Here is an 18971-nt window from a genome sequence, read left to right as displayed (position 1 = left end):
TTTCGTCCCTTGGCTAGGCGACATCATCAGTGCTTGGGAGCCTCCTGCGAAGCGCTTCTTTGATGTTTCCTCCGGTGTTTATATTGGTCTGTCCCTGCCGCTTCCGGTTGTCAGTTTCAGCTGTCCGCTGTAGTGGTTGGTATATTGGGTCCAGGTTGATGTGTTTGTTGATGGAGTTTGTGGATGAATGCCATGCCTCTAGGAATTGTTTGTTGATGGAGTTTGTGGATGAATGCCATGCCTCTAGGAATTGTTTGTTGATGGAGTTTGTGGATGAATGCCATGCCTCTAGGAATTGTTTGTTGATGGAGTTTGTGGATGAATGCCATGCCTCTAGGAATTGTTTGTTGATGGAGTTTGTGGATGCATGCCATGCCTCTAGGACTTCCTTGGCTGTTCTCTGTCTGGTTTGCCCTATGATAGTAGTGTTGTCCCAGTCGAATTCATGTTGCTTGTTGTCTGTGTGTGTGGCTACTAAGGATAGCTGGTTGTGTTGTTTCGTGGCTAGTTGATGTTCATGTATGCGGATTGTTAGCTGTCTTTCTGTTTGTCCTATATAGTGTTTTGTGCAGTCCTTGTATGGTATTTTGTACACTACATTCGTCTTGCTCATGTTGGGTATTGGGTCCTTTGTTTTGGTGAGTTGTTGTCTGAGCGTGGCTGTTGGTTTGTGTGCCGTTATGGCAGAGGGACAGACCACTATAAACACCGGAGGAAACATCAAAGAAGCGCTTCGCAGGAGGCTCCCAAGCACTGATGATGTCGCCTAGCCAGGGGACGAAACGTTTGCAACAAAAACTTCCAGCTCGGCGAACAGAACCACAACAACGAGCACCCGAGCTACAAATCTTCGCACAAACTTTGAACTCAGTATCTCCTCATAAGCCAACCCCTCTCAATTCCAGAATCACGCCAGTGAACCTTCTCTGCACACCCTCTCCAGTGCCAGGATATCCTTTCCCAGGTAAGGAGACCAGACCTGTAAACACTACTCCAGGCGTGGCCTCATCAGCATCCTATACATCTGCAACATAACCTCCCTGCTTTTAAACTCAATCCCTTTAGCAATGAAGCAAAAAATTTCATTTGCTTTCTTAATTAGTTATTGTACCTGCAGACCAGCCTTCTATGATTTATGCACAAGGACACCCAGGTCCCTCTGCTCAGCAGCGTGGTGCAATATTTTACCATTCAAATGGTCCTTTTTACTGTTGTTCCTACCAAAATGGATGACTTCACATTTATCAACATTGTACTCCATCTGCCAGACCTTTGCCCACTTACTTAAACAATTTCCGTCTGCAAAGTTTTACAGTCCTCTGTACACTTTGCTCTACCACTCATCTTAGTGTCATCTGCAAACTTTGAGACACTAGACGTGGTCCCCAACTCTGAATCATATAAGTAAATTGTGAATAATTGCGGTCCCAACACTAATTCCTGAGGCACAACACTAGTTACTGATTGCCAACCAGAATAGCACTCATTTATCTTTGCTTCCTGTCAGTTAGTTGCAGGTAGATATGAAAGTGAAGAAGGCATTTGGTATGCTTTCCTTTACTGGTCAGAGCATTCAGTTTAGGAGTTGGGAGTTCATATTGCGGCTGTACAGGACATTGGTTAGGTCATGTTTGGAATATTGCATGCAATTCTGGTCTCCTTTTGGAAGGATGTGGTGAAACGTCAAAGGGTTCAAAAAAGATTTACAAGGATGTAGCGAGGATTGGAGAATTTGAGCTGTAGGGAGACGCTGAATAGGCTGGGGCTGTTTCTCTGGAGCGTTGGATGCTGAGGGATGACCTTATAAAGGTTTACAAAATCATGAGGGGCATTGATAGGATAAATAGACAAGATTTTACTGCTCCTCGGATGCTGCCTGAACTGCTGTGCTTTTCCAGCACCTCTAATCCAGAATCTGGTTTCCAGCATCTGCAGCCATTGTTTTTACCTAAATAGACAAAGTATTTTCCTTGGTGTGGGAGAGTCCAGAACTAGAGGGCATAGGTTTAGGGTGAGAGGGGAAAGATATAAAAGAGACCTAAGGGGCAACCTTTTCACACAGAGGGTAGTATGTGTATGGAATGAGTTGCCAGAGGAAGTGGTGGATGCTTATACAGTTACAGCATTTAAAAGACATGTGGAAGGGTATATGAAGAGGGAAGGTTTGAAAGGATATTGGCCAAGTGCTGGCAAATGGGACTAGATTAGATTTGGTTATCTGGTCGGCATGGACAAGTTGGACTGAAGGGTCTGTTTCCATGACTCCATGACTCTGACTCTATAACTAATCCTCTTTCCATGCTAATATGTTGCACATAATACAATGCATCTTTTTCTTACGCAGCAGGCTTTTGATTGTCACCTTATTGAATGCCTTTTGGAAATCTAGATGCACCACATTTACTGGGTCCCCATCATCCACCATGCTTGTAATATCTTCATAGAGTTCCAGTACATTACTTAAGCATGATCTGCCTTTCATGAACCCATACTGTGTCTGCTCAACAAGACAATTTCTATCTAGATGCCTTGCTATTTCTTCCTTGATAATAGATTAAAGTATTTCCCCACTACAGAAGTTAAGCTAGCTAGTCTATATGTCCCAATCTTTTGTCTACCTCCTTTTTTTTTTAACACTGGCGTCATATTTGATGTTGGAAAATTATCACAAGTGTATTGCTATTTCTCCTGCCACCTCTTTTAGCACCTAGGATGTCTTCCATCAGGGCCTCGAGATTTTTCTACCTTTTAGCTCCATTAGCATGCCCAACATTACTTTTTTCATGATGATAATTATTTCCAGGTCCTCACCCATCTTTGTCTCCTTGTCGATTACTAGCATGGTATTAGTGTCCTCTACTGTGAAGACTGATGCAAAATACTTGGTCAGTGCCTTGGCCATTTCCTTATATCCCATTAGTAAATCCTTCTTCTCATTCTCTCAAGGTGGAATATTTACCTTAGCCACTCTTTTTCGTTTTATATATTTATAGAAACTCGTGCTTTCTATATTTATATTCTTAGATAGATTATGAGAGTAAACTATCATATTTTTCTTTATACCTTTTTTTGTGACTTTCTCTTGACATTTAAAAGTTTTCCCAATCTTCTAATTTCCTGCTTATCTTGGCCACTTTGTATGCCATCTCTTTCAATTTGATAGCCTCCCTTATTGCCTTAGAGACCTATGGCAGATTACCCCCTTTCCTATAGTCCTTCAATTTTTTACTGGTATATACAGTAGTCCCCCCTGTACTCATGGGGAATACGTTCCAAGACCTACCATGGAAGCCCAAAACCACCGATAGTGATGAACCCATTAATTTAAATGGGAAATTTATCTCCCTGGCAGCCCCCGGTCCCTGTAATGGAATGTTCCATGTAATATGTTTGGGCTGCAGTAAACCGCAGAAACTGACTCCGTGGATATGGCGGTCACCCAGTACTTTTGCTGAGCACTTCGAAAAATTGCTTTGAAAGTCTTCCACCCTTTGTCAACTGTCCCTTCCATGAAGTCTTTGCTTCCAGTCTACTTTAGAGACAAAAAAAACCTGTAGTTGCTGGAATCCAAAGTCTATTTTAGCCAATTCCTCCCTCTGTTTGTTGTCATCATTTGGCAAAGATAATTCTGAGAACCTGTCAACATTTCACATGTAAGTTGTTTTGCTGATAATTTCATTATGTAAGTATGAACTGACAGCAACAATGCATACCTCTGCATATGGTTCAATGCTAGAGAGGTATCCCTGTCTGAGGCCCAAATATTGTGCTCAAAGGTTTAATATCTTTTAGTAGGGTAAATTTCCAGCAATGCAGGTATCAGTGATATCATGTAATGCCAAAAATGATTCCTAGAGCTTCTTCTTCTATCTGTATATAGTTTGCTTCTCTTTTTTAAAGAGCTTGATGCAAGAGCTATTGACTTCTCTACACCATTGGGTAATGGGTGACAAACAACTGCTCCCACTCCATTGCATGCTAGTTGGATAGGTAACTTTAGGTCAAAGGGGGTCAGGGCTTCTAACTTTAACAAAGTCTCTTTAGCTTGTGCAAATGCTCTGTCACATTACTTTTCTCTTTCCAATTCTTTTGGCAGAATAAATTGTGCATTGGCTTGTACTGGCCACAGATCTCTAGTCAGAAAAAACTCCTTTCCACTGCTACTCTCTATTTTGTATATCTAAGCCAGTTCTGTATCCAGCTTACTGTGGACCCATGTGACTTCACCTTTTTGTATCAGGCTTCCAGGAGGGACCTTGTCAAAGGCCTTGCCAAAATCTATGTAGACAATATCCACTGCCCTGCCCTCATCAATCATCTTTGTCAGCTCCTCAAAAAACGCAAACATACTTGTGAGACTCTACTTTCCCTGCACAAAGCCAGGCTGCCTATCAGTAATAGGTGCCTATTTTTCCAAATGTGAGTCAATCCTGTCCCTAAGATTCTTCTCCAATAATTTCCCTACCATATAAGGCTCACCCTGTAATTCCTGGATTATTCCTGTTGCCCTTCTTAAACAAAGGAACAACAATGGCTATTCTCCAGTTCTCTGGGACTTCTCCTGTGACTAAGGTGGATGCAAAGATTTCACTCAAGGCCCCAATTTCCTCACATGCATCTCTCAGCATTCCGACAGGTCTTTGGCACTTGACTACCTTAATGCTTTTCAAAACACCCAACACCTTTTTTTATATTGGCATAGCATAGAATATCAACATAGCCCCCCTGTAACTCACCATCCACCACGTTCTTCTCCTTTGTAAATACCTGTGCAAAAGGACATCGCCCACATCCTGTGGCTCCACACATAAGTTCCCTGCTTTGACCTTGAATGAATCTGTCCTGTCCCTAGCTATATGCTTGTACCTTAATCTTTTTAGAAAACAGCTTGATATTTTCCTTAATCCTGTTTGCCAAAGACAGGCAAAGAAATGGCCCCTTTTAGCCTTCAAGATTCATTGTTTGAGTTCTTACCTGCAACCTTTTTTTTCTGTGACTCTGTCTATCTTTGATTTCCTAGTCCTTATGTTTGCCTCCTTTTTTTTATTCTTGGCTAAGCTCTCAATTTCTTTTGTCCAAGGTTCCCAAATCTTGCCATCCTTAACCTTCATTTTCACAGGAACATCTTGGTCCTGAACTCTAATCAAATGGCTTTTAAAAGATTCCCAAGTGCCAGATGCTGATCGACCCTTAAATAATCCTGCTCAAGCCATCTACATTCCCAGTCCTTACCAAATATTGTGGCAGTTAGCCTTCCACCCGTTTAGTACTTTCAGCTGAGGACTACTCTTATCCTTATCCATAAGTAACTTAAAACTTAAAGAATTATGGTCACTATTCTAGAAATACTCCCCCACTGAAATATCCATTATTTTCATTCCCTAATACTAGTTCTAGTAAGCCTCATCCAAGTTGGACTATTTACGTATTATTTCAAAAAACCATCCTGGACACGCCTAACAAATTCTATCCCCTATCCAAGTTCCTGGCACAAAGGACGTCCCAGTCAATATCGGGGAAATTAAAATCACCCATGATAACAAGCCCTGTTGTTCTTACAATTTTCCATAATCTGCCCATTCATTTGTTTGTCTATCATCCTCAGGCAGTTGGAAGACCTGCAGTACAATCTCATCAAAGTGATTCCCATTAATGAGGTCTACCCATGTGAGTCACCCCAAGGTGTCCTTCCTCAGTATAGCTATGATATCCTTCTTTATCAGTATTGCAACTCCCTAAACTCTTTAACATCTCTCTCTATCTTGCCTGAAACATTTGTACATTGGAATGTCAATCTGCCAGTCTTGTCCCTCTCTGAAGCATGTCTCTGTAGTAGTTGTAACTTTGTAGTTATATTTACATGCATTAGAGTATCAACATACCGTATCAAGACTCAACATCCATCATGTTCTTTTCCTTTGTGACTATCAATGCAAAGTACATTAGATTAGATTTGATTACGTTACAGTGTGGAAACAGGCCCTTCGGCCCAACAAGTCCACATCTACCCTCCGAAGCGCAACCCACCCATACCCCTACATTTACCCCTTACCTAACACTACGGGCAATTTAGCACGGCCAATTCACCTAACCTGCACATTTTTGGACTGTGGGAGGAAACCGCAGCACCCGGAGGAAACCCACGCAGACACGGGGAGAATGTGCAAACTCCACACAGTCAGTTGCCTGAGGCGGGAACTGAACCCGGGTCTCTGGCACTGTGAGACAGCAGTGTTAACCACTGTGCGACCGTGCCGCCCACCTGTGCCACTGTGCCACCGTGCCGCCCACCTGTGCCACTGTGCCGCCCAAATTTATTTATTAAGGACCTCGCCCACTTCCTCCAGCTCCATGCATATAGGTACACTCTTGCTCTAAACCACCTTGGGATTTTCCTTATCTGGAATGCAGTTAGGGGTGGGGAGAGAAATGTATCCCTGGTAATGGGGTCTGTTTATAGTTGGCAGAAATGGGAGAGGATGATGCGATGTACCTAGAGATTGGTGGGGTTGAAGGTGAGGACCACGCAGATTCTGTCCTCCTTGCGATTGGAGAGATGGGTTCAAGGGCAGAGGTGCAGGAAGTGGAGGAGATGTGCTGGAGGGCATCATTGACCATGTGGGAGGGGAAATTGCGATCTTTGAAGAAGGAGGCCTCTAACCTCCGGATACATTGCATCATCCTCTGCCACTTCTGCCACCTGTAAATAGACCCCACCACCATGGATATATTTTCCTCCCCACCTCTATCTGTGTTCTGGAGAAACCATTCCCTCCGCAATTCCTTGTTAGGTCCACGTCTAACACCAACCCACTCTCCACTCATGGCACCTTCCTGCCATCGCAAGAAGTGCAAAACCTATGCCCATACCTCCCTCTCACCATCATCCAAGATCCCAAAGGATCCTTCCACATATGACAGAGATTTACCTGTACTTCAACACATGTCATGTACTGTGTTCGTTGTTCTCGATGTGGTCTCCTCTACTTTGGGGAGACAGGATGCCAACATGTGGAATGTTTCAGAGAACCTCTGAGACACCTGCATGAAACAACTCCACTGCCCTGTGGCAGTACACTTTAACTCTCCCTCCTGTCCTCTTCCAGCACCAAACTCTAGCCAACTGACCCCTTGGAGGAAGAGCGCCTCATCTGCCGCCTTGGGACCCTCCAACCATCTGGGATCAATGTGGATTTCACCAGTTTCCTCATTTCCCCTCCCCCACCATATCTTAGATCCAACCTTTCAACTCTGCACCGTCCTCTTGAACTGTCCTACCCATCCATCTTCCTTCCCACCTATCTGCTCCATCCTCCTCTCTGACATATCACTTTCACCCCCACCTTCATCTACCTATCGCATTCCCAGCTACCTTCCCCCAGCCCAACCCCCTCTTATTTATCTCTCAGCCCCCTTGGGTTTTCCCCTCATTCCTGATGAAGTTCGAAATGTTGACTCTCCTGCTCCTCAGATGCTGCCTGACTGGTTGTGCTTTTCCAGCACCACACTCTTCGACTCACTGGCATATAGCACTTTGAATAATCCTCCTAAGATAACAACCATAGAGGTCCTGCATTTCAGCTTCCTACCCACCTTGCTGAACTCCCTGTTTAGGAACTCATCTCTCTTTGTCCCTATGTCATTAATACCAATATAGACTACAACCATTGGCTGCTCACCCTCATCTTTCAGAATATCCTGTTTCCACTCAAGGACATCCTTGTACAGAGAGGCAATACACCATTCTGGAGTCTTGTTTGTGTCCACAGAAATGCCTATCTGTGTCCCTGATGGTAGAATCCTCTAGCACTATTTTTTAGATTACCTACAGTGTGGAAACAGGCCCTTCGGCCCAATAAGTCCATACCGACCCGCCGAAGCATAACCCACCCAGACCCATTCTCCTACATTTACCCCTTCACCTAACACTACGGGCAATTTAGCATGGCCAATTCACCTAACCTACACATTTTTGGATTGTGGGAGGAAACCGGAGCACCCGGAGGAAACCCACGCAGTCACGGGGAGAATGTGCAAACTCCACACAGTCAGTCGCCTGAGGTGGGAATTGAACCCAGGTCTCTGGCGCTGTGAGGCAGCAGTGCTAACCACTGTGCCACCGTGCCGCCCACTACTGCTCACCCAAACTTTGTCCCTCCCGGCTGTCCAACAATGTCAGTTGTGGTGTCACTGATCCTTGTCAGTTTTCCCTAGAATGCAATCTCCCATCTAATAGTATCCAAAATATTATACCCCTTTGACAGGGCAAGAGCCAGAGGGGATTCTAGCATTGCCTGCCCATGCTTAATATCTTCCTGCTGCAGACCCAACTCTTCTCTGTCTGTGTGGCCCATACTGGTGGTGTGACCAACTTGTTACATGTGGCATCCATGACATTCTCAATCTCATAGATGCTCCATAGTGAGTCCATCAGCTTCAGGTGTCCCATGCGGCAAATAAAGAGCTGCAGCTGAACATGCTTTCTACATACATAGTCACCATGGACTCTGGAAGTGTCTGTAGTTTTGCACACATTGCAGGAGAATAATTCCATGGGCCAAATTCCCCTGCTATTGTGTACCTTGTCAACTAAATCAAACTTATCAACAACAGATAATATTCCAGGAACTGAATACACAACCTTACTGACTTGTCACCAAATTCAGATCTTTAGCTATTCTGCTAGTTTTTTTGCCTACTCAAAGAATTCTCGGAAGAAGCCATGCATTATGGCGGCATGGTGGCTCAGTGGTTAACACTGAAGCTTCACAGTGCCAGGGACCTGGATTCTATTCCACTCCCGGACAACTGTCTGTGCCGAGTTTGCACATTCTCCCAGTGTCTGCGTGGGTTTGCCCCGGTTTCCTCCCATAGTCCAAAGATGTGCAGGTTCGGTAGATTGGCCATGCTAAAATTGCCCATAGTGTTAGGTGCATTAGACAGAGGGAAATGGGTGGTTTACTCTCCGGAGGGTCAGTGTGGACTTGTCGGGCCAAAGGACTTGTTTCCACACTGTAGGTAATCTAATCTAATTATTTCCCTTTATGAAGCCATGCTGATAATGCTTGATCATTTTATGTATTCTTAAATGTTCTGCTATTATATATTTTTTAATAAACTCTAATTTTAAACTCTTTAAACTTGTGATCCAAGGATGTTTAAGGATGTTTAACTTATCGAAAAGACAGGGAGATGGGCAGAGGGGCGGGGTTGCCTAGTTAGTTAAGAATGAGATTAAATCTATGGCACTGAATGATATAGGGTCACGTGGTGTGGGGTCTCTATGGGTGGAGTTGAGGAACCACAAAGGCAAAAAAACCATAATGGGAGTTATGTACAGACCTCCCAGCAGTGGTCAGGACCAGGAGTACAAGATGTACCAGGAAATAGATAGGGCATGTCAGAAAGGCAAGGTCATGGTGATCATGGAGTACTTCAATATGCAGGTGGACTGGGTGAATAATGATGCTGGTGGGTCCAAAGAAAGGGATTTCATGGAATGCTTACAGGAATGGCTTTTTGGAACAGCTTGTAATGGAGCACACAAGGGAGCAGACTATTCTGAACTTAGTTCTATATAATGAGCCAGACTTTATAAAAGATCTTAAAGTAAGGGAACACTTAGGAGGCAGCGATCATAATATGGTAGAGTTCAGCCTGCAGTTTGAAAGAGAGAAGGCAAAATCAGATGTAATGGTGTTACAATTAAATAAAGCTAAGTACAGGGGCATGAGAGAGGAACTGACAAAAATCAACAGGAAGCAGAGCCTATTGGGGAAGACTGTAAAGCAACAATGGTAGGAGTTTCTGGGTGTAATTGAGGACACAGTACAGAGATTCATCCCAAAGAAAAGAAAGATTATCCGGGAAGGAGTTAGACAGCCATGGCTGACAAAGGAAGTCAGGTAATATATCAAAGAAAAAGAGAGAGCCTATAAAGTGGCCAAGAGCACTGGGAAATCAGAAGATTGGGAAGATTACAAAAACAAAGAAAGAAATAAGGAAGAAGAGGATCAAATATGAAGATAAGCTAGCCAGTAATATTAGAAATGATAGTAAAAGTTTCTTTCAATAAGTAAGAAACAAACAAGAGGCAAAAATAGAAATTGGACCGCTCCAAACTGATGGTCGAAGCTAGTGCTGGGAGATAAGGAAATAGCTGAAAAACGTAATAAGTACTTTGCGTCAGTCTTCACAGTGTAAGACATGAGTAATGTACCAACAAATAAGGAAAGTCACGGTCAGAGTTGAGTATGATAGCTATTACAAAAAGAAAAGCTAAAAGGTCTAAAAATCGATAAATCTCCTGGCCCTGATGGGCTACATCCTAGAGTTCTGAGAGAGGTGGCTGGGGAAATAGCGGAGATGCTGACTGTGATCTTTAAAAAATCGCTGGAGTCAGGGAAAGTCCCAGATGATTGGAAAATTTTTGTTGTAACTCCCTTGTTCAAGAAAGGATCAAGACAAAAGATAGAAAACTATAGGCTGATTAGCCTAACCTCGGTCGTGGGTAAAATTCTGGAATCCATCATTAAGGATGAAATTTCTAAATTCTTGGAAGTGCAGGGTCAGATTAGAACAAGTCAGCATGGATTTAGTAGGGGGAGGTCGTGCCTGACAAACCTGTTAGAATCCTTTGAAGAGAAAATAAGTAGGTTAAACCGGGGAAAGCCAGTGGATGTCATCTATCTAGACTTTCAAACGGCCTTTGATAAGTGCCTCACGGAAGGCTGCTGAGTAAGGTGAGGGCTCATGGTGTTCGAGTGAGCTACTGGCATGGATTAGGGATTGGCTGTCTGACAGAAGGCAGCAAGTTGGGATAAAAGGTTATTTTTTGGAACGGCAGTTGATGACAAGTGATGTCTCGCAGGGTTCAGTGTTGGCGCCGCAGCTGTTTAGTTTATATATTAATGATCTGGATGAAGGGACAGGGGGCATTCTGGCAAAGTTCGCCGATGATATGAAGCTATGCAGACTAGCAGGTAATACTGAGGAGGTGGGGAGGTTGCAGAACAATTTACAATTTAGGAGAGTGGTCCAGGAAATGGCAGTTGAAATTCAACGTGAGCAAGTGCAAGGTCTTGCACTTTGGAAAAAAGAATACAGGCATGGACTATTTTTTAAACAGTGAGAAATTTCGTGAAGCTAAAGTACAAAGGCATCTGGGAGTGCCAGTTAAGGATTCTCTAAAGGTTAACTTGCAGGTTGAGTCCATGATTAAGAAAGCGAATGTGATATTGTCATTTATCTGAAGAGAGTTGGAATATAAAAGCAGAAATGTGCTTCTGAGACTTTATAAAGCTCTAGTTCTGCCCCACTTAGAATACTGTGCCCAGTTTTAGGCCCCACACCTCAGGAAGGACATACTGGCACTGGAGTGTGTCCAGCGGAAATTCACATGGATGATCCCTGGAATGGTAGGCCTAACATTGGATGATTGGCTGAGGATCCTGGGATTATATTCATTGGAGTTTAGAAGGTTGAGGGGAGATCTAATACAAGATAATGAATGGCTTAGAAAGGGTGGACGCTGGGAAGTTGTTTCCGTTAGGCAGGGTGACTAGGACCTGTGGGCATCGCCTTAAAATTAGAGGGGGTCAATTTAGAACGGAAACGAGGAGACATTTCTTCAGCCAGAGAGTGGTGGACCTGTGGAATTCATTGCCACGGAGCGCAGTGGAGGCCGGGACGTTGGATGTCTTCAAGGCAGAGATTGATAAATTCTTGATCTCGCAAGGAATTAAGGACTATAGGGAGAGTGTGAGTAAGTGGAATTGAAGTACCCATCAGGGCAAAAGTGAGGACTGCAGATGCTGGAAACCAGAGTTTACGTCAGAGTGGTGCTGGAAAAGCATAGCAGGTCAGGCGGCATCCGAGGAACAGGAAAATCAACGCTTTGGGCAAAAGCCCTTCATCAGGCTTTTGCCCGAAACATTGATTTTCCTGCTCCTCGGATGCTGCCTGACCTGCTGTGCTTTTCCAGCACCACTCTGATCTAAACCCTTGAAGTACCCATCAGCCATGATTAAATGGAGGAGTGGACTCGATAGGCCGAATGGCCTTGCTTCCACTCCTATGTCTTCTGGTCTTACAGTCTTAACACCCCACTCTCCACCCCAACAACTTGACTTATATAGGCAGCTTGCCCCAGCAGGAATGGAGGTAATTAAGAAAGTGGTAAATTGAGCCCCTTAATTGACCAAAAAATGACCAGTACTGGCCTAATTGATGGCAGGTTAAGAAAGTTTCAAGAACGCCTTCTTCCCAGAATGTAGTTGGTGAGGTGGTGAGAAGGGGCCAAGTATCTCTTTGGACAGGGGATTGGATCTGGGTGGGATGCTCTTTGGAGAATCGGTGTGGTCTCAATGGACAAAAAAGCCAATTTCCACACTGCAGGTATTTTATGATTCTATTTATATCCCCTTCTTGTTCCTTGTCTCGCCATCTCCATTGAGGGCAAAATTCTTTTCAGTGTCTTTCATAATCACAAGCTAACAGTGTTTTATACTATTGCAGTACATTTGAAATGTATCACTTTTGTAATATAGGAAACTTGACAGCAATTCAAAAACAACAAGCTCTCATAATGAATGAACAGATTTGTTTATTCAGGAAGGGCAACTTTTTCATCCAGAGGGTGGTGAATGTATGGAATGAACTACCAGAGGAAGTGGTGGAGGTACAATTACAACATTTAAGTTACCTGGATGGGTACATGAATAGGAAGATTTAGAGGGTATGGGGCCAAATGGGACTAGATCAGTTTAGGATATCTATTGAGCGCAGACCAGTTTGAATGATCAGTTTCTGTGCTTACAGCTTTATGACTGTACAAATCTGTGACTTTACCAATAAATTGACGAACTGGCTTATAGTTACTTTTTTGTCTTCTTCCCATTTTAAATAAATGTATTACACTGGCAGAGATAAATAAACATTTAGATTTTTAAGACATCATAGGGAGTGGAGAGGAAGTGGGGATATGACATCGAGGAAAAGGATCAGCTATGATCTTATTGAATGGCGGAGCAGGCTGGAAAGGCTGACTGTCCTACTCCAGCTCCTATTTTCTGAGTATATGTTTCTGTTCTTTTTTTGAAAAGGAAGATGGCTAGCATGAGGAGGCATAGCGTCAAATTGAGGGGTGATAGGTATAGGATAGATGTCAAGGTGGTATCATTACTCAGTGAGTAGTAGGGACATGGAACACACTGCCTGCAACAGTTGTGGACTCTCCAACTTTAAATGGTCATTGGGTAGGCATATGGACAAGAATGGAATAGTGGAGGTTAGATGGGTTTCAGATTGGTTTCACAGAGCGGCGCAGCATCGAGGGGCGAAGGGCCTGTACTGTGCTGAAATGTTCTATGTTCTAAGATATGTTGGAGAATTTGCTTACTTCAGTGATATCTTATGATGTCCCTAGGAATAGTGGAGCTTTGCTTTCCAGTGGATTACCCCAGTGAGGTCAGAATTTTTTTTTTCAGGTAGGTTAAGCAGCATTTCTATGAATTCATATAATTTTAGCTGAATGAGCAGACAAACTACCTGCTGATATATTTGCTTAAGTGTTCACTCAGGTAAGATTTTGAAACCAGGGTGATTAGATGGAGAGAACCAAAAACAGAAATTGCTGGAAAAGCTCAGCAGATCTGGCAGCTTCTGTGGAGAGAAAAGCACAGTAGCTAGCAAAATATTGATTTATATGCAGAAGATAGATTTGTTAGGAGGGGTAAGGAGTAAATGAAGAGAGAGAAGAACAGTTGGACAGACAAGAGTGGATAATGATCTAGCTTGAAGGGTGAATAGCTGTTAATGGGGACTATTAGTAACTAACAATGGGTTGTCTGTAATAATAGACTGTAAGATAACAAGGTCTGAAGTGTGGGGTTGGGCTAAGAACATGGAAGAGCTAAACACCCAAACCAGTAGAACTTGAGATTGAGTCCAGAAGGCTGACAAGTTCCCAAGTGGAAAATGAGGTGCTGAACTTCATTTGGAGGGCTGCAGCAAGCCTGAGACAGAGATGTTGGCCAAGGAACAGGGTGGCGTGTTGAAGTGGCAAAGAGCTGGAAGCTCAGGAACTTTTTTGTGGACAGAACATAGATATTCTGCAAAGTGGTTACCCAGTCGACCCTTTGTTTCCCCAATGTAGAAGAGACCACATTGTGAGCAGCGAATGAAATAGGTTAGAGTCTATGCAGGTAAAGCACTACTTCATCTGGAAGGTGTGTTTAGGCCCTTGGATATTGAGGAGGGAGGAAGTAAACAGGCAGGTGTTGCATCTTCTGTGGTTGTAGGGGAAAGTGCTGCGGGTTGTGGAGTGAGGTATTAAGAGTGAAGGAAGAGTGAACCAGGGTGCCCCAGAGGGAACAGTCCCTGTGGAAGGCTGACAAGGGAGAGGGAGGGGAATATGTGTCTGGTGGTGGCATCTCACTGGAGGTAGCAGAAATGGCAGCAAATTAACCTCTGGATATGGATGCTGTTGGGATAGTGAGTAAGGAAGAGTGGGACTCTATCAATGTTGTGAGAGGGAAGAGAGGGGGTGAAGCCCAAAATGTGGGAGATGGGTCAGACCTGGCTGAGGGCCCTGTCTACAATGGTGTGGGGGAATCCTCTGATGAGGAAGAACGTGGACAAAGGGTCCTTTGTTGAAATTGGCATCATCGGAACAGATGTGATGGAAATGGAGGAATTGGGACAATGGAATAGAGTGTTTATCGGAAGCAGAGTGTGAGAATGTATAGTCAAGCTGACTGTGGGAGTCGGTGGCTTTGTAGTGGATATTGGTGGCCAGCCCCCAGAAATGGAAACCAAGATGTTGGGGAAGGGAAGGGAGGAGTCAGAGATGGACCGGGGAAAGTGAGAGCAAGATGGAAATTGGAAGCAAAATCGACAAACCTTTCCAATTCCAGGTGAGAGAAGGAAGCGACTCTGATGATATAATCAATATCCTGGAGAAGGAATTGTGGATGGGGCTGGGAACAAGGAATGTTCCATGTACCTCATAAAGAGACAGGCAAAACTGAGATGCATATGGATTCCCATGGTTATCCCTCTGACCTGAAGAAAACGAGAGGAGTTGGGTGGATGAAGAGAGTCTGGAAGCAGATTAAATTCAGAACAAAAGTTCAATTCCAGTAAATGTGCTGTTGAACAGTGTCGAAGTAATTGCAAAAAGCCCTTAGTTTCTTCTTGGAGTTTAGTGATAAAAATCAATAAATTTAGTCTGTGTCTGCCTCTCTCAGCGAGAGACAGAGAAAATCATATGTGTGAGCTTGTAGAAATTTGCTGAAAGGAAATGCTTGTGACCTCGTTAATTGAATAAGGAATTAAGTAAAGACACGAGTGACACTTCCCTAGGATTAATTGTCTGTAAATGAGATTGCTGGGATGAAAAAGTTGAATTTTTCTTTTTGCTGTTTATGACAATTTGGAAAAATATTATCATTGCTTTTTTTATAATCTTGTGTCCTTTTGTGGAAAATACATTGATAGCCTCTTATGAGTATGTTCCGTGGATGATAGCACAGTAACCAAATTGAAACAATAATATTTATGGTCTATTAGCCAGATATCTTTCTCAAATTTGTCTTGTCCAATATTATAGTAAACTAGGATTATAACAATCTCTCGTTGGTTTTTTAAGGCTTTGAAAAAATGAGTCGCCGTGGTGATTCAGGACAAGAAGGTGTCTTACCAAAAGTTAGCAGATCAAGTCTCTTAGATTCATTTGGTGCAGAGAAAAAAACGGGTAAATTCCGCAGGAGCACTGTTGGAATGGTGGCTTTGCAGGAGACCATAAAAGAAAAACAGGTAACCCTTTAATTAATAATAAGCATTCTTAGTGAGCATCCTTGCATCATAGAAAATTATAGTTCATATGAAGGCTACTCTGGCCCATGCATTTGTCCTGTTTTTCTTTTGTTGAGCTATCCAATTAATTTCTTTCTCCATGGCACTGCATTTTCTTTCCTGTTAGATATTTAACCTATTCTCTATTATATATATGCCCACTACTTTTCCAAGCAATGCATTCTAAATCAGAATAATCAATAGTTATATTAAAAAAAACCATGTACATGTCTGGTTCATTTATTAATTATGTGAACTTGTGTTATCTGGCTACTACCCAATGTACCAGAAATTGTATCCCCTCTGTATCAAAACTATGCATAGTTTTGAATTCCTCTACTAAATTTCTTCTTAATTTTCTGTGCTTGATCAACAACACCAGATTCTGCAGATATTCAACATAACCGAAGTCTATTATTCCTGACATCATTCTAGTAAATTTTTTTCTCCATCCTTGCCAAAGCCATGCCATCTTCCGAGAAGTGTGGTGCCTGGAAGTAGATGTAATTGCTATAGCTGAAGCCTAACCAGTGTTTTATAAAGACCTGGAGTAGCTTCCTTTTATGCTGTATTCCTCAGGGATTCTTTCCAATTTATTTTACCACCTTCAAATATTAGTGTGTACAAATCCTCAAGGTTTCTCTGTTTCTGCACTCTCTCTAAAGTTTACCATTTTGTTAATGGTATTTTGATTAATTCTTCCTATCAAAATGCATTATTTCAAGTAGCTCAGCTTTATATTTTATCTGTCTTGTGTCTGCTTATTTTATAGTCTGTGTAACTCCTTCTGAAGTAACTCCTTACTATCTTCCTCATAGTTTACTACATCTTCTAGTTTCATGTCATCCTCCCTCCCTTTTGCCAACCTCACCACTTACATGATCTCCTATTTCCTCCCTCTTTGATCTACCCCCTACCCTTTCTTCCCTTAAATGCCCAGAGAGCAGTATAAGAATCTGGTCGGCATGTGACTCCAGACCCACAGACTCTTAACTGACCTCTGGGTAATTAGGGATGGGCAGTAAATGCGGAAAGCAGAAAAGGGTGGGGAGGGGAAGATACTCTTGGTGGTGGGATCTATTTGGAGTTGGTGGAAGAGTTTGAGGATGATTCATTGGATGCAGAGACCGGTGGGGTGGTAGGTGAGGACAAGGGGAACTCTGTCTTTGTTGCGTTAGTTGGGGGTGGGGTGGGGGGTGTGGTGGGGGGTGGTTTACAGTGGTAGAGCAGGTGGTACGGTGGAGGGCTGTCTTGATGACTGAGGGAGGAAAAGCACTTTGTTCAAAATGGGTGGACACCTGGGATGCTCGCGAGTGGACTGTCTCCTTGACTGAGCAGATGCAGTGCCCCTCCCCTGCCTTCTGCAAGGACTGTTCCTTTTGACAGTCCTTGGTTCATGCCACCCCCGCCACCCAAGCCCAAGGTTCCTTACCCTGCAACCAGAAAAGATGCAAATCCTGCTGGTACACTGCTCCCCCTCACCTCCATCCAGGGCCCCAAACAGTCCTTCCAGGTGAGACAGAGTTCACCTGCCTCTCTTCCAACCAGTTAACTGCATCAAGTGCTCCCGATGTGGTCTTCTCTACATTGGGAAGACCAAATGTAAACTCGGGTAACAGCTCACTAAGCATCGCAGCGAGGTCTGCAGGGGCTGACCGGACCTCCCAGTCACCACCCATGTCAATTCCCCAACCACTCTTTTTTTCCGACATGACCATCCTTGGCCTCCTCCATTGCCAAAACAGCCCCAGCTCCTATTGGAGGAACAATACCTTATCTTCAGAGGACTCAACGCTGAGTTCCCTGATTTCAAATAATCTCACTCCCCATCCCCTGAATCCCTTCCCAGCCTCTCCCCTTCCTTCCACTGCTCCCTACCACCATCCAGATTCATTCCTTGCATTGACCAACCAGGTCGTACCCTCTACCTGTCTTCACCTATCCCCACTTCACCACCCTGTCTGCGCCTCTCCCTTTATCTGCAGTTCCCCCCACAGTCAACCGCAATCCTGAAGAAGGGTTACATTCGCAACGTCGACTTCTGCACCTCCTGATGTTCTTCCAGCTTGCTGTGTTCTTCCAACCTCCTGCTGTTGTAATCTCCAGCATTTGTGGTTTTCAGTACGAATTGTAACATCTGCAGTAATTTGCATTATATATAAAGAAGTCTTCTGGAATACCTTTATTCTTCAATAAGCAGTTTCTTTACCTGTCATTGTTTTGGTGTTTGGTACATTTGTGTTGATAACTAATATCATACCATGGTGGTTGGAATGCATATCATGCTGGCAGTGAATCACATTTAAACGCACTGGTCATAAAACAGTAAGAGTGTGCTGGGCATCAGTAGAAGCCATAAAGCCGATGAACAGACCTGGCAGGCAGCTGGAAGAAACAGTGAATTTTTGAAGTCAGTCCAAAATTCATTCTCATGAGTCAGTACTCAGAGAGAGTGAGTAATTGAAAGGGTAGCTATTTTGGAACAATAGTTACTCAGAAAAAACTGTTCTGGTTGAATCAGGTTGGAGAAATGGAGCTCCAGGACTGCAGAGCCATTGAATATCCTGCTCAGTGGGAGAAGCCATCAAATGCAAAGGTTGAATCCTGTAGGCTTTTATTTCCACTTTCCTTTGGGTTTACCCTAGATATCAATAACACAAAGCAGTTGTAACAATGGAATATAGAGTCATAGAGTCATACAGTGCAGAAGGGCCCTTTGGCCCATTGAGTCTGCATGAACAATAACTACCACGAAAGATGCGCTAATCTGACTTCGCTGAACTTGTCACATATTCCTGAATGTTATGATATGATATTTCAAGTGTTCCTCCAAATATTCTTTAAAGGTTGAAAATGTGTTGCTGGAAAAGCGCAGCAGGTCAGGCAGCATCCAGGGAACAGGAGAATCGACGTTTCAGGCATAAACCCTTCTTCAGGAATGAGGAAAGTTTGTCCAGCAGGCTAAGATAAAAGGTAGGGAGGAGGGACTTGGGGGAGGGGCGTCGGAAATGTGATAGGTGGAAAGAGGTCAAGGTGAGGGTGATAGGTCAGACTGGGGTGGGAGGGACACACACACACACAGCGAGGGAGGGACACACACACACAGCGTGGGAGGG

The 18971-nt window shown here is 43.6% G+C and overlaps 1 protein-coding gene across 1 annotated transcript in view; it reads left to right on the top strand.

Annotated features, from left to right (window-relative positions):
* The window catches only part of LOC122540182 (dynein axonemal heavy chain 8-like), a 1320893-nt gene that overhangs the window by 37763 nt on the left and 1264159 nt on the right, over nucleotides 1–18971 (top strand). The window contains exon 2 of the mRNA XM_043675532.1: nucleotides 15650–15816. Within this exon, the coding sequence (XP_043531467.1) occupies nucleotides 15661–15816 (156 nt within the window). The 5' untranslated portion in view covers nucleotides 15650–15660. The remainder of the gene's footprint in view (nucleotides 1–15649; nucleotides 15817–18971) is intronic.

This window comes from Chiloscyllium plagiosum, chromosome 3 (assembly GCF_004010195.1).
Source record: "Chiloscyllium plagiosum isolate BGI_BamShark_2017 chromosome 3, ASM401019v2, whole genome shotgun sequence".
Taxonomy (NCBI): Eukaryota; Metazoa; Chordata; class Chondrichthyes; order Orectolobiformes; family Hemiscylliidae; genus Chiloscyllium; species Chiloscyllium plagiosum.
The sequence above is the reverse complement of the archived record's forward strand: the minus strand, read 5'-3'. Positions and strand labels throughout refer to the sequence as shown.